The sequence below is a fragment of the Folsomia candida genome, unplaced genomic scaffold, assembly GCF_002217175.1.
Source record: "Folsomia candida strain VU population unplaced genomic scaffold, ASM221717v1 Fcan01_Sc002, whole genome shotgun sequence".
In the NCBI taxonomy this organism is placed as follows: domain Eukaryota; kingdom Metazoa; phylum Arthropoda; class Collembola; order Entomobryomorpha; family Isotomidae; genus Folsomia; species Folsomia candida.
In genome coordinates, this window is record NW_019091194.1 from 14,804,971 (window position 1) to 14,821,689 (window position 16,719).

Below are 16,719 nucleotides of genomic sequence, written 5' to 3' on the forward strand. Positions count from 1 at the left end.
CCCGTTACCACTGTTCTCCTCCGCCTACACTGCTGCTAACAGTGTTTTGAGAGCTGGCTTTTGAAATGAAACGATGTTTGTATAAAAAATGAGGTTAGTTTTGCAAAGTGACTGAGTTGAATGTTGAACGCGGTGGTAAAAACAGAACGTGGAATCACTTTGACAATTCTTTAGTAGTCCGTGAAAGTATATATCTGTAGTGGAGCGAGAAAGTTCTCTCTCAAGTAAATAACTGTTGGAGGGTACTCAATCCAACTCAACTTAAATTGAAGTGACTCAAAACTTGACAGTTTTGTACAAAATAACTTGAAAAATCTGAATATTGAAAATGGCAGTCGACAGTCTAGACATTATGTGTAACGTCAAAGAGTGGAACCATATTTTTTACCGAGTAGAATTTTTGACACATCGTAATTTGCAGCTTATTTACAAAAAGAGTAGAGCAATAGCGAGGCTTGAACTGAACGACACTTTTTGCGTCGACATTAAAGTTGAAGACTTACAATAATATTGCTGTAGATTTCATGATGAGCGTGAATGAGCTTCGAGACGTAAATATAATACGAAAACGAAGAAAGCAACTACTTTCCTCGGATACTTTCATCCAATCTAATTTGAAATCTTTACAATTTCACTGGCCCCTAAATTACGAGAGAAAGAGAAAAGACGGTGACCCAAAGAAAACTTAATCCAAATGCTATTTGCTCCAAGAAGGCCATCTCCTTAAAAAAAATAGGAATTCCCACACTCTTCTCGCCCCACTCTCTCCCATCCTCCGTAGTTTATCTGCACAAAAAAGAGAGTTTGTGTATCTCTCGCTCACGCTAGACTACACACCCACCAAAGATTCAAAAGACTCTGAAATACTCGTACGAAGGTGGGACATAAGAAGTTTATTTGAAAAGATCTTTTGCGAATCATCAATAGAACACATTAACTGTAATGGTGAACATTTTTAGATCTTCCACCACCACCACCACCGTCACTACTGCCACCATGCACCACCTCCAGCATCAGCACCACTCTATTCATACATATCTCACAGACGGTGGGACGTCTCGCGGAGAAAGTCTAGGAATTCAATGAAGGCATCTCAGGTTTCCTTTCCTGTTGATAAGGACAACTGAGGAGAGATAGTGAAGGAATACGTAGGGCCAAATGAAATGAAGGACGAAATCTGGTAAAAACCTCATGTGTGCATTGACTGGTGTTTCCACAGTTGTCGTGTCATGTCGTGTTGGATGAGATCCTTTACCAACACATTTGTCCCGACAGGGAAACTGCGCAGCTATACTTGCCTCAGTTGTTAACAGACAATCTTGCTCTCATTGGACGTAGAGCATAAAAGTATTGATTTGACTTTCTCAAAGCACGAGGAATAAGATATCCTTAATCCACCACACATTTACCTTATCTTGGCCCATTCACGCAGAAAGCACGAACGTGATTTTCTACGGGCAAAGTCGTACTGTTTACTCGTTACGCTGTTCGTTCCACGTAATGGTGTCCTAGTTGCGAAGAAACTGATTTTTACAATCGTGTAGGGAGAAAGGAGGCCAGGAGAGCAGGAACAAGGGCTGCTGGTTTCGTGGGTGGCAAATTTGTGCTTCGTTCCCAACTCTGATACAAGTACGTTAAGTGATTTACTAAGTTGGTTGGTTGAGTGTGCTATGATTCTCGATCTGGAGAAGAGTCGCCTCATCTTCTTTTACAACTACAACCAGAGAACAAGTTGGAGAGAGACTCCCAAAGAATTTGCTACCCTGTGGGTTAATGTTAGCGGATTGGATTTTATCACAGATGGAATATCTTAAGGCGAATTGTACATACTTTTACCCTGCCTGAGTTTCGTTTGGTGGGAAGCGTCGTCGTGTTTATGGTGGCCGTTCGTGACTTGACCGGTTGCTGGCTACAAGTTTCGCCCACCAAACCACCATCCTAGTCGTCGTCATCCGTAGATAAGTTTCCTCTTGTTTGGTTTCGGAGCTTATCTTGGCTTTGAGCTAACCAGACTTGGACCAGTGAAAATCTGCGGCAGGAGGCAGCTCAAGTTTTTTAAGACAGTTAGTCATCCGGAAAAATAAAATCTTCAGAGTTTCTTGAAATAAAGTTTCGTCGGGCTTTACACATTCAATTCTTATTCCATCGCACGTCGTCTACACTTGCTGTACTTTTGCTAAGTTCAAAGTTTTCTACATAAATGGTGCAACCCAGACCAACAGTTATGGCCAATGTGGAGACTACCCCCTTTACCATCACCGAACTGCTCCAGCGGGTAAGAACACATCTCTTTAAAAAATATTTATTTTGTCTCTGTGCATCCTCCCGTTCCATTTAGACGAGTCCCATGTTCATACATATGCCACTTTCCCCAACTCTGTTACACGTACATATTTATTTATGTAAGTAGCTTTGCAAGTGTAACCGACACTTACTGCAAGTGGGCTTAATTGTATAACTCTGTTAAATAAGACTAATGAACATAATCAGCTTGTTGGTCAGTGTCATTAAAGTAATTAGCCTTCTCCTTCTCACGGACTTGTTTAAGAAGGAGAAAGCAATTCAGAAATGTGTTTTCGGGATTATTTCCCCAAATTCGTTTCAATTCGTTGGCCCTCCCAATCGTGCGAGAACCCATCATATCACTACACATTATTGTGGGATTGAGATTGACAAGAATGGGGTGCTACTAATGGCTCCCGACTACCAAGCCCATCAATAAATGATGATCATCATCATCCTCTTTCCCTTCTTGAGGTTGGTGTGGGAATGGAAAATAAATTTAAGCTTTCCACTCGTCCTTCTATCCGACTTCACGTGCAGTTGCACAGGTTGCACTTACTTCTCGTATACCTCTGCATCTGAAATGTAACTGCACACAATACGATCCTTAACCTTTTATTGGAGAGTCGCGGTTACACAATATGTAGACTTAACTGCCATTCCCACCCAATATTGCAGTGCGTTATATATATATTTACAAAAGATTTTTAACATGGTAAGTGAAAGTGCAGACTTGTTGTAAACCGAGCCAGTTACATAATTTCTTTCAGAGATCGTTTTCTTCCAGACAGGCCAATATTTAGCCAATATTTTGTGCCATCGCTATTTTGCATCAATTTCAGATTTTCGCAGCAAGTTCAGATTCGTTCAACATATTTTAAAAACGAATACGGACGGACAGACGGAGTGACATCATAATTCCATAAGTTCTTACTCGCGGTAAAAATGAATAAACCACGAGCCCCCAAGGCATCCAGGAGTAACTGTAGGAGTAATCGAATCAGAATGAGAGTGTCATTTTTTATTGATAACAGCCACCCTTGTCACTTCATTTCAGGATTTTTATTACGAATGCACTTTGTCTCGCAATAAGAGGGATGGAGAACTGCATTAAGGTGATAAACTGCCCCGATTGCCATCACATTTATTGGCAAGACCAAGTCTCTTGTATGCGGACGCTCCCTTCATCTGATAGAGTGACATTGTAACTTGGTGGAATGGGAAGAAAATTGTATAAGTGAAGGATTCAGTGGTGCCTGGCTAACCGAACACCATATCCAATCCATCATAGCCACTCTCAGTCTTTGTGGCAATATCGCTCTGTACACACACTGCTACCCTTTGCTCCATTCCCAACTATTTATTTAGTTGCCCTGCACCCAAATGCTAAAACAGCTATATTACAGCACACGTGGTTGTCTTTTTCGACAATGCGATGGTTTGGATGCACTTTATGTGACGCTTTCATTGTCAACCGTTTAGGTTATTTATTTGCGGACACTTCTGTCTCAGAATTTCAACAGTTCATCTTTTTCAATTTTGGAAATTGACTCGGGCGGATGCATCATCTACTCAATATCGAAATGGAATGTTGGCTAACCTTATAAAAGTGCCGGAAACACATAGCGTCGGGTTGGTGCAATTTGTGACACTGCATAAAACGTCACTTGGTTGACGAAAAATGGACGAGCCAATAATATTCAGACCCGTTTATTTTATTTTCCTATCAAAGGGAAATGAGGTGAAACTAGACTTCCTCTCCGACTCAATTTTACCGTATACTTTTATTTTATGACTACATTTTATTTGCCCCACTGCCAAATAACATCATTTGTATTTGCTCGGCACTTTGACAATTGAATTGATGCAATAACCTTGCCATTGTTCGCTCGAGATATTGATTTTCATCTGACTTTTCTTTGGTCCAAAAGCCTCTTGCATCCATTGTCACAGAGCAGTTCAACAATTTACATATGTAGAAAATTATATACATAAAGAAAGCACATAACTCTGCATTGGTCATTCATTCAATAAGCAATTGAAAGACAGTGATATTTGTTAAGACAATCTGGCCCATTAATAAAGCGGGATATGCGTAATTACCTAGCTACCTATGTACATACATACGTAGGCAGATGTATATTTACCTAGGAACGACCATTTTCAGTTCTACTACGGGTTTGAAAATTAGTGAAATTAACCTTTTAGGATTCTGAGACTGGAATAGAAAACTTTGACTGAGCTCAGTTTGTTTCAGTTTGAACCACAAAACTTTTTCCTCCTGGGAATCCAAACAAGGCATCTTGTTCCTGTTTGCGTGAATTTTGTGGTGAAAGTGTGGCATTTTAAGGCCAAAAGGAGCTGCCCTTATGCTGCTTGCTACTCCACGCTCTACTTTGTTTTAAGGCTGCTGGTTCCTAGATGAGCAAAGAGTTGGTTAGTTTGTTAATGTCGTGGAAAGTTTGAGTTTTGAAATGAAAATTATAAATGCAAATAATCACGGAGCATGAAAATAAAATAAAGCTTTCCCCACTCTCACCTAACCCTCGGCTTGGCGAATCTTTTCAATATGCCAAACCGTGGGGAAGCCTGGAAACATTTGAAACAATGCCTCTGCTGTGAGCATCGGCCTAAGTGCCCCTGGTGGAATGGCAGTAGTAAAATATAAAGTTATTTTCATGATGTTAGATTTACCTGCAAAACAGGCCATCACTGGCAGACGAAAGTCACTAAATATGTGCCTATGCATAGTGTCGAATGAAATGAGCACGTTTTCAAGCCACCTTGTGAGAGTTTTACTGCCTTCATAAAACTTATGCAATGATTTAATAGTCTTCCTAACCCTTTAGGAGGCAGATTTTAACCAAAATGACAGCGTGTGTGCGACGGAATTCAGAGTAAATACAACATCAAGTTTATATGTCGTATTTTGAATAAATCTAACCTAGCTCGTTTGATCGATAGGTGGGATATAAAATTCTGTACACGTTGTAACGCACGTTCTCTTTGCTGAAACATGGCCCACAGTATTGTTTTCTAGTACCGCAATAACAATTTTGGCTTTAAAAATCCAATTACCGCAAGAAAGTAGTAATCCACATGTACGCTATTTTAATATCGGTCTCCTCGACTCAACATTTCAGCTGCTGACGTAAAACTTTTTCGAGTTAATTATTAATTAACTGCATTTAATTCTCTATTTGAGCGTTAAATTAACTTTCTCCACTCGAACTCTTTACAGCTTTGTGGTTCGACTATTGCATCGGAATCCAATTTAATTTGGGAAAAGTATGATTAGACGTATAACTTGAAACCACTCGAACCACTGGAAGAATTTTCATCTCAGTCCTTGGTCGTTTGTCATTACCACGGAACTTTACTTGTGGTGTGAGGCTAGCTTCCCATCTGAAACTTATCAAAAGTTTGAAGTGCATCATGGTCTGACATGAAGGAACCCCAAGGAGTGCCAAAGTTAATTAGCAACATAACGTCGAGGCTCATCTGTATCATTTCTCTCATCTCCTCATCCCATCTTGCCCCCCGCCCTCGTCGTATATGTATGCAGTCAGTCATTCGCAGTTTCCGTCCTCTACGTACGTACACACAGAGAGTTATCCACTCTGTTACGAGCCCAGAGCTATAAATGTTGGACTGGGATGATTCAACCTTGGACATGGCGTGAATGAAGCCTGCAGTGAGCGAGGAGCAGAGTCATTTCATTCAGTGACAGATAGAGAGATGTTAATTAAATTGAGAGCACATCACATCTCGTCATCCAATTGGCATGCACCAAGCATAATGAAAGTATCAAAGACGGAAACGTCTAGCACAACCAACGAACCAACGTAGGTCCACATCTACGTGCGCTATTTTACTCGGTACGGTTGAGCATGTACGTACACACCACAACAAACGGGGTGTAGAAAAGGAATCCGATTTCCGAACAACGACCTTCCACAAAGGACTTGCAAGACGCAGCAGACGAGATGATGGAACTATTTTGTTTTGTTTCCTATCCTTCTCTCTCATCTCATCTCCAATGTTAAAATAACCCTTTATTTACTCCCACAAATTAGGTTTGTTTAGCTTTCTCTCTTTCCCTCCCTCCCTTCTTTCCTCCCTCCCGTTGTAGAAACACAACTTGCTACGTATCTTTCTCTATATCCTGTAGATTGAATTTTGAATGAGAGCTGGAAGAACGAACCGAACCACCCACGCCGCGCAGATAAGTACAGGGTGATACCTAAGATCTTATGCTTTGAAGACATTGACTTTGACCCTTTGAGTGGAGCAAGCAACAGTAAAATTTCCATCCAAACCCTGTTACCAAAGACTTGCTATGTTCACTCTGCCAGGCTTTGTGGTTTGGTGTTAATTATGTCAGGAAATGAAAATAGGAATAAATGAGCTTGTCGGTGGTGGATCTTCTTCGTTATTATTGCAATGACTTTGTTTTCACAATTTAACGTCAATACACGGCACCGACTGTTGCCGCTCTCCTGTGAATGTGTTCGTAGTGGTGAAGTCTCTCAAAAAGGAAATAGAAATCTAACAAAATCCGGACAAACACTTATCTGGAATTGTTTTCCCTATTTCTGTAATGGAAACAACTCTGAGCCAAATGGGTGGGCCGGAGTTGCAATGGATGGCAGAGCAACTGCAATGTTTATGATGACGATGCTTTTGTTGACTCCTGCTTCGGTTAAATTTGTGGAAAGTGGGTTTCTGAAAGTTTAAGTTTCGAGTGAAAGCAAAGTTTATATCCGAACTTGGTCTTCGCATTTAAGGAGCAACGGTGACGTGATGAAGTGGCCGAGCTGGCTGCTTGCTTCCTAATGGGAGACGAGTAGCGGAGTGAATGACGAGAAAACCTCGTCCTCTTCTTTGGGCCGTTGTTGTCAGCGATTTTGAAAGTAACCGTAAACATTCAGCTCCCTGATTTGTTTTGAACAGATTCGCCCCTTCTTTCCCCGTTTGCTCACTGTTGGAATTAGGATTATACTTGAGATTCGTTATTTGCGTCAGGGTTTTGAATATTTATAATCGTTGTGCATAATTTGGTCACAGGAGGAAACATGAGAAGGGTCCATGTGGAGAGCTCGAAAGTAATGGAATTACCAACAATGGAATTAAACTACAGGGTGAACTTTAGCAACTCGGGTCAAAAAGTCGTAAAACTTACAGCCTTGAGATTCTTCCAGTGCGATTGCACTATGCTCGTATATGTCAGAGTTATATAAACGTGTGGAATCGTGATTTTCTGCAGTTTCGCTATCCCGGCGGATTTTGCAATTTTGAGAACAGTGCATTTGTAAGAGATACAACATATCCTGAGGGAGCTGTAAAATCGATAGTTTTATAACGAGATTTAATCGAATTTCCTTTATTTTTAAATTTGAAAAATATATACACAACGCTGGATACGAATTGAATATGCAATTTCTTCCTCTAAAAATAATGCCGGATTGTTAACCCATGTTCTAATAATAAAAGTGTAGGCATGTAAGTATTTGATATGATAAGGACCAAGATTGTTCCCTGCAAAACTCCTCTAGGAACTCATATATCTGAACAAGCAGAACTCAGCAGAGTGGAAGTGAAATTAGGTAGAAAGGTATGACAAGAATGAATCTCTTTTTAAATAAAAGTAAAAGCGAGCACATTAGTTTTTCTTCCTGGTGCGGCACAGAAGAGGAAAATTTGCAGCGCAAAAACCTATTTAGTAATTCAGTCAGGAAGCAAACACACTGGACTACACACCGGGTTTCCGAATGGCAAAAAAGTTAAGCAGCTTAGGAGCGACCATTCTTTTGCTCCCCGTGTGGATATTCCAACACTGCAACCATATTGCTAAAGTAATAAGCCACGTAAAATATCTCGCACACAACAACTATTAATAATGCAGCAAGCCAAAAATATTGTGCGAGTGAGGACTCACCAGGAAACAGGACAAAGTTTGAAGGGATGCTCGTTCTACATGTAATGCGAACAGGACACGGCATCGCTTCTGAGGACAATTTTACCATGTTCATACAGAGAAATCATTCTTTGTCGTTGGGCTGGTATTTCGCATTTTTTGGTGTTGTTGTTGTATCGGGAGCAGCGGAGCACAATATGTATTCAGCATCAGCATTATTAATAATTGGGAGAAAGCCTGCTCAACTTTTGTTGTTGATGAATGTGTTGCCTAGTCCTTGGAGTTTTCTCTCTTATTAGATGTTGTTGTGCTCAATGTAGGTAAAAGCTCACATTTTTGGAGTGCCGTGGCGGAGAACAAATAGCTTCGTGCACGTTCGCAGCAGCAGGCATCACCGCCAATGAATGCCTCCCAAATCCCAATACCATTGCAAACCAGAGAAAACAAAGGTCGGATGAACAAGTTTGTGTCTCAGGACACAGGTTACTCTCCTTGCATGCCATTAGTTTGAACATATCCGATTTTATTATTTCACGTCCGTACTTTCTCCACCAAATTGAACACCAGCCGGTGTGCATGTCCATGTGTGGCCTTGTGACCTCATCGTGGAATGGAGATATAGAGAAATAATAAAAAACCAGGTGAAGTCCATTAAACCAATTTCCACAGTTGTCCTGTTCTGCTGCTCTATCTTTTTATCAAAGCCTTCTCCACCAACCAACCACAGCTCCAGATGACCAACTTTCACTCTTATGGTTTCTTCGCAGGGAACCTTAAATGACCAAATTCACTGCGTATAAACATCAGCACTAGAACACGATTAAGACATTTTGTTAGAATCGATATTAAAAATTTTGTGTGCCGCGTTTCCATCAACTATGTGTTCACCTGTAAATATGAAACTTTTGGAGTTTCCTCACATTAAAGTTCTCAACAATAACAACTTCTTTTCCATTGCTTCGCGTGTACTTCCATTAGAATATGTACAACAACTACTTAATAACCAGCCTATAGCACATACATACATAAATGAAATGGAGTTTTCAGCTAGTTTTCAAATTATTGTCTACTTCGTGCCACACATCCATCATGAATAGAACTACGCATAACTTGAGCAGACTTGGTTCAGCTAATGGTAATATTCATTCGAGTGGCGATTATTGACTGGCGCTACAGATATGAATGGTTTATTTAGCACATCGTCGTTTCAATAAACATTGATGGCTAAGCACTTGTAGCAATTCATCCAAGCAGCCAAGCTATTTCCACTTTCATCAGTCCAGGATTACCTATGCACTTGTTATCTTATGCTAATGCGGCAATTATTTTTCTAGCTTGCGTTGCACCATTTAATATCCATCATTGCGCTTATTTACCGTCGTAAAAAAAAATGTTTTATGACTTTTCTCAAATGCATAATTTCGGTTCAAGGCTAGCTTCGTTATAAATTTACAGGGAGACCGCGTGGGCAGCGCATTCCAACATGCAAAATTCGAGCTGCTTTTTAAACACATGAGTATATTTGTGTGTGTATAGATAAGAACAACATGCATACATTCACATTGTATTGTATCACAAAATGGTTGGGGTGAAATAATAAAAATCCCTGCTCTCCTGACCCTTGTTTCTGTTTAAAAATTGTTTGCATTATTCTCCAGTTGTTAATAAATACCCAGGGCCATTTTAGCTTCAAGGAAAAAAGGTATTTTAATGAGAGCTGCATGGGTTACCATTAACATTACGGCATGGTTTATGTTTGGGCGGATAGCTTTCTCAACTTCCACTTGCTTCCTCTCATTTCTCAGAGAGAAGCATTAGTGCTGCCTGTATTGTAATGCTTACAAATCACATTTATCGCGGTAGACTGACATTTAAGATATCAAATGACTCGACTCCACGCCTCAGCCACACCACCTCTTTTGAGACATAAAGTAGGCACTGTAGTTTCACAAATGCATCCGGTCCTTCTAAAATATTGCGCATACAGAGACCACTGCAGTTTTATGAAGGCTGGCAGCATCATTAGTTTTTTTACATAGCTTGTCTGTCTCAATGGCCTCGAGCAGATGATCATAAACTTTTTTAAGACTGATGATGAAAAGTGAAAGTGCAGTTTCCCTTCTTATTGCGTAAAGAGGAATGCAGTAGAGATTTCGGACGTGTATACTTTATGTCATTGTCGCCGTATATTTCAAAGAATGGGGATTATGCGAAACAGCATCTGTACTTTCTCCTCAGGAACATGAAACAACAGGAGACTAAAAAAAGAGCAACGTACAACAGCAAAGTATTTTTATTGGTCTTGTATAATTAGCACTCGGCATCGTGCTTCCATTAAACACCAAACTTAAACTTAATGCAGCGGAGGCTGAATGAAAAGTAGATGACCGAAATAATAATAAAATTAATTAAAACCGCTGACAATTGGACAAAATTCTCACTCAGAGCTAGGACATCAATAAAATGTTGGCTCATAACTTTGAAGAAAGTATACGATCAAATAATGCTGCAAAGCACCAGACCGTTTTTTTGAGCTAGACAAGTGCACTGTAAATAAATGTTATCATCGCGTCTTGTCTGCTACCATGTTTCAACTCGTTTTATGTTGTGTGAATACAGCATAGCAAAAAAGGCGCATAAATTTTACGTAAACACTTTGAGATGCAATTTTGTGCGTGGAACATTCACTCGTTATTACGGCGATTTGTATACAGAGTTTGTTTATACAAAGAGAAAGAGCGTTTCTTGGTCTTTGTTGTTGATGGGGAAGGGTTGTGAGCACGGTTCATGTCAACTGGACATGATTCACTTTATTTTGCCATCAAAGTCTCTTAAATTATACGATGATTTAGAAGGACAACATATTATGTCAGTTGTATTCCCTTTGAGCCACGTAACACCGTGAGTCGTGCAATGTAACACTCGTCGTGCCAAAAACATAATCTTGATTTAAAGCAATTATACAACAGCGTTTCGTGGATGACGGGTTGCGTGAATAATGCAGTATTTATGGTCAGTGATGTTTACTAAATAACGGCTCGAATAAATAGAAAGATTGCATTTTGATGGAACAGCCTTTCTTAGAAACTTACTTCATACTAACCATTTCTGAAAAGCTTGGAAGGTGTGGTATAAATAAAGTCGTGATTAAAGGCATTTTATGCATCAAGCACCCCAAACAACTTTACCCACATCCGGTACCGTTCACCGTCAGAAATCAACTTCAAAGCCATTTCGCTTTAGTTTGCATTAATTGTTTGTTTATGCAAGGAATTAAATGTCAGCTTTCTTCGGGCACGTCTTCAAGATTTGTGTTTGCCTAATTCCTGCGGCAATTGTGAGTCCAATCTGCAAAAAAGTGAAATCTCGATTATGCTGTCAAGCGTCGCGGAGAAGAGTTGATAAAGTATAAAAGTAGACTTTGAAGTTTCGCGTGAACGAATATTTGTATCTCTGGCAGTCAACGCCACTCTCAGTCGTAGATTGTTGCAGGGAGTGACATGTCGAGAATGCCCACATCCTCCAAATTCTTAAAATAAATCCAATCCTCTTATTCCTTCCCACATATCTATAACATATGCATGTGTATTCGTACATATGCATATGCAGAGTATGTAATGGTATACATACAGAAAAAGTGCTGGGAATGTGTGAGAAATAGTTTGGCGTGTGCAATTCCGCAAATATATTGCCAAAGTTCAGAATTTTTACACCACTCCAACTAAATAAGTGGTCCGTCACCACAAGCGCCTTCACGTGGAATGTGGAGCGAAAGAAATTCTTGCATATCATTCTTAAACTTTGTTACAACTTATGACTGCCACCATAAAATTTTGACATAGACGAATTTGCCGAGTAATACTTTCCCACTTGCGATGCACTAGGCTCTCAGTCTTTTCACGATAAATTTGACGGATTTGTAAATGATAAAGTTACACCGGGAAAGCAGGTAATTTCACAGAAAAATGAAACAAATGACAGGTAATTTTCGTTTCTTGGAGAAGGGGCGGGGATTAGTCATCAATTCTTGCTGCATTTTGCCTACAAAAATCGCAAACACCACGACTGGAAACTTTACCGTTGTTTTCGTCGTAGTTTCTTTATATGAAAAGTACTTTTCTTTGTAAATGTCTAATATGAACCATGTTCTCATCTCCAACGATCGAGTAGCAGACGTTGCATAATACTTGGATTTGCTATATGGGGAAAATTTCGTGATTCCGAGCGACTTACAGACATATGAGTTGTTTTTCTCATCTGGGGAGATATTTTTGACAGCTTTACGTGACGGATCACTATCGCTAAGACAAAGAGGATAATAAAAGCTTAACCGTGTTGGTTCGGGTGAGAAAAGGCCGGACTCGATGCTTTCCCTCTTAAATTTCCGCTCTGCCGAGATCGATTACTATTTCTAATTGCATAGTCTGACAGGCAGACATAGGGACACAAATGCACCAAATCATGAGTCATTGATCTGGAAGGCTCGATAGTCTCGAAGTTTACATTGCTTTCACTAGTTACATACAAACAATGAACAAATAGGTCACAATTAGTTCGTATTTAATAAATACATGTGCCAAAAAGTAGTGAAAGTACTGTGAACGAATCGATACTTCCAGGTAATGACGCATTATGTACATATTTGGTGAATTTGTGTTCACAATATCCTATCATGTGCTGCATGTCCGTTCTGAGGATATTATCATGTTCTCTGACTCTTGCAAAATTATGAATATTCCGCTATGGTCAACTAGACATTCTAATACTCGCACACAGACAAGAGACTCTCAGTTGAACAGTTCCATTTAAACTTGTGCTTCTCAAAGTCATTCGAATTTGAAATGGAATTTAAACTCAAGGAAAAACAGGGAACACATTATTCCGTTCCTGCTGTTATCTAAAATTGTGAAATGGCTTTTCCATATCGCTCTCAGTGAATCTATCGCCTCGAGTAGCGCAGATTCATTTGCATGCCGATGTGATGTATCTTTGTACCCCGTCAAGTAGGAAAACAACGCAGCGTATAATTTCCGTATATGCATTAGCTACATATAAATACCTAAATATTTATGTAGCCAACTTATACACATATTACGTATTTTGCAAACTAATATTATTGTCGTCGTGTTCCTGAATTTTCATCAAGGTTCAAGATTCAGAATTATTCCTGGTCCAGCTTTCAGAAGCACGAAATTAAACTTGTTAAGAATAAATTTTGGAAACACTGAGACAATTTCCATTGAGTGAAGGAGAGAGAAAGAGAGAGAATTTGGTCTGCAGGGAGAAGTCGGCAGCACAATACATACATTAGTCAAAGATTTTGGTAGTAAAATGCACTCCTTAGTAAACCATGGCATATTTATTGGTGGAAAAGCACTGCCTGACGGTGCACATGCAATAAATTCATACGTTTCATTTCTCTAGACAAGGCGCTGGCCGGCTTCCTCCCCGGTTTCACCAGAGGTGAAAGTAAATCAGTTCTTGAGTACACATACCGATCGACCAACACACACAAACCCACAAAGTTCATCATGTTAATCCCGCTTTGTTCTTCGTGGTTAACTTCGAATGGCACCATTGTGGTAGGAACACACTCACTGCTCGAAATGAAAAATGGGAAACAATCTGTATTAATTTTAACTGCACAGCTTGTGAAGCCAGCCAAAATCAATTAGTAAATGGCAGCGCCATCCCACATGGACGCGTTTCGACAACAATGCATAAGCTTTTAGGCAGAATAGATGTGTACAATGTATCTTTTGTGTGTCGAGTTTTATGATGATGTGGTCATTGTAGAGACAAAACCATATTGTGTTATTCGATTTACTGACAAAGACTTATTGTATGTTCTTCTTTTGTTCATCTTCCTTGTTTTAATTACGACCTACGCGTTCTGTTTGTTCAAGTCGGAAGTTTGTCATAATTAATATTGCAATCATTAGTACAAATATGCAAACGGTGTTGAATGCATTTGTCAGACGAGGCAGAACAAAGTGGAAGCAAACATTATTCAATGTTTATTTAAGAATCGAGTGTATTTGCAGTAAAACAGTAAGTGCGGTCTCTGCACTTTTTCGACCGTGTCTGCTTTCACAGGCCTTTCGTTGTGCAGAGTTGGATGCATGGTGTGCTTAAATGTGCCCAATAGTGGGAAAAAGCTGCATAAGTTGGGTCCCCTGAAACATCAATCCTCCCACGACTCCCTTTATCTTTGGTCGTAAGTATCAAACCGAAATCCAATCCTGCCTCATAAAGTTTCTTACTTTATTTTTATCTCCTCCCTCTCCTTACATTTCTTTGAGGCAGAGTCGGAATCTAAAATGTGGAAAAGTAGTAGGACGAGCATTTGCTGCCCTCATGCATTCAATCGTTTCCTTCTCTGACCAAACTTACTAACTCTCCCCTCGCAAGGCAGCATTTAAGTTAGTGCAAGTAAGATTGCGTACACACCGCACCATTTGTGGCATGTTCACCTCAACTTTGTGTCCCCACTTTTATTTCATTTCTTCAATCTTACCATAATGCCTTGACGGTCGGTTGTCCTGGTGCAGCAGTCACCAGCTGGTTCGTTCTGCAGAAAACTGAAATGAATTACGTGAATGAAATAAAGGTTTCGTTGCGTGAGAAGCGTGGACTAGAAGAGAGTGCGTGGATTATGGGAGTTGGATTAATGAGAAAGAGAAGAAAGCTTTCTCCTGCTTTGTTGAGGAAATTACAAAAGAAATATCTTGTTCAATCGGCAACCAAATCTTACAATCATATTTAATCCACCTCCACCCACAGCCCTGCCATGTACCAGCCACCCTCCTCCTGCCCACTCAACATTGTTGCTGCCCTTCTGGATTAAACATGTGCATGACGGATAGAATAATGTGGGTGGGTTGTGGGATGAACTACGGAAAGGAAGTGCCAATTACTTTTATCATTCTTCTGAGGTTGCATGGAAAGGAGCCATACAAATTTAGTAAAGATGTCATTATGTGAGAATCCATTTACTATGGAGAAGGAAGGATGGATCCTTTTCACCACCTTGAGCACTCTTTTTACACGATGCGTACCATTATGCAATACACACATGCACTCTTAATTCTGTAATCAGCGTAATATTAACCGAGACGTGGAGTTTCAGAATTTTAAAAGATTCATTTCCCCGCATAGCCTAAAGTATTGAACTGGATGGGCCATTAGTGCCAGCGAATGGAGTAATGCAGGAAGTGAAAGTGATAGTTGTCGGAAACAGGCACCTTTTCCTCGACGTGGGAGAAGACAGCGCATCTGATCCCATTAAATATATATTTGCAAACCCGTCCCCCAAAACTATTTGCATTTCATCCCATTTTTGAGATTTTTACTACAAGTTCACTGCAGCGGATAATGACCAAACTTTCACTTTTTTAGTTACTTTCAAGGAAAAAACGAATTAATTTCCTTTGTAGACTTAATTTATTCATTTGAAATGGTGGAACTTGCCGCGAGGAAAAGTTGAGCTGAGGATGCATTAGACGTTTAGGCAATTACGCTCATAAAGTGCTGCGTGCAGTTTACATGCAGGAAGAAATTTTTTCATCGGTTGCATAAGAGAGTGAAGTGATTTCGAGTTTTGAGTTCAACATGGGTAGAAATATGTAGAGTGTCTGGGTAAGAAAAGTGCTACGATGAAACCACTTTCTACTATTGCAGATTATGAGCACGGGGGACTCGTTATGAAATGTCACTGCATGTATTTTGTCAATGTATGTATTCGTATTTTTAAAATTCTAGTTTCTGATACAACAAATCTGCATTGTGTAATCGAGCTGAATCTGAAACGAGTTGCATCGACTTAATGCATAGCATGCGATCAATTTAGCTCAGGAGGACAACCCGTGACCGACAGAATCACGAGGTTTATTTCAAGCGCCATTTGCTTTCGTCCCCCCCCCCAAAGAGGAACCCCGTGCTTAGATCTTTGCATTAAATGATTTTAAAATTCTCCTGATCCTACATAGTTGTTTTATCGTATCCCTCATGATACTTAATTTTTAAATTTTTTCTGCACTTTTGAAACTTTGCTAAAAACTTATGAGAATCCGATCGAAATTAGAATTTTGGTTAAAGTTTTAATGGGTAAAAACGTTATTTTCGTTTTTCTTCCTCTTTGAATGGGTGTGGCGAACACATGTAATAAAATCCTGCTTCACTTATCTTACACTTACCTATTTAATACTACAGCATATATAAACAACATCAAAATCTGCGATTCTTTCAGCCCCGAGTTTTCCTCCTCAGTAAATTGTGCATGCGAAGAAGTGAGAATGCGTCCCGAATGAACTTTGTTATCACCGTTAAATGTGAATAGCCATAAAAAAGATTTACTCTAGAATGCATCTCTATCTTGTTGATAACCAAACATATTTGAAATTTAAGTCGGCACGGCTGCCGAACCACCACTGAAAATGCGTTTCCTATTCATTCCTATTGAGTGGAATAGCTTTCTAACCTTCTTGTTGTATTCAGTATCGATTCCCATGATGCATTAT

At 39.7% G+C, this 16,719-nt stretch overlaps 1 protein-coding gene across 4 annotated transcripts in view; it reads left to right on the top strand.

Annotated features, from left to right (window-relative positions):
• LOC110843486 (uncharacterized protein CG43867) overlaps positions 1–16,719 on the top strand; it is a 98,487-nt gene that overhangs the window by 29,579 nt on the left and 52,189 nt on the right. The window contains exon 2 of one of the 4 annotated variants that reach the window (XM_035847840.1): positions 1,046–2,275. The exons of the other annotated variants lie outside the window; for them this stretch is intronic. Coding sequence (XP_035703733.1) covers positions 2,201–2,275 — 75 coding nt within the window. The 5' untranslated portion in view covers positions 1,046–2,200. The remainder of the gene's footprint in view (positions 1–1,045; positions 2,276–16,719) is intronic. 4 annotated transcript variants of the gene reach the window in all.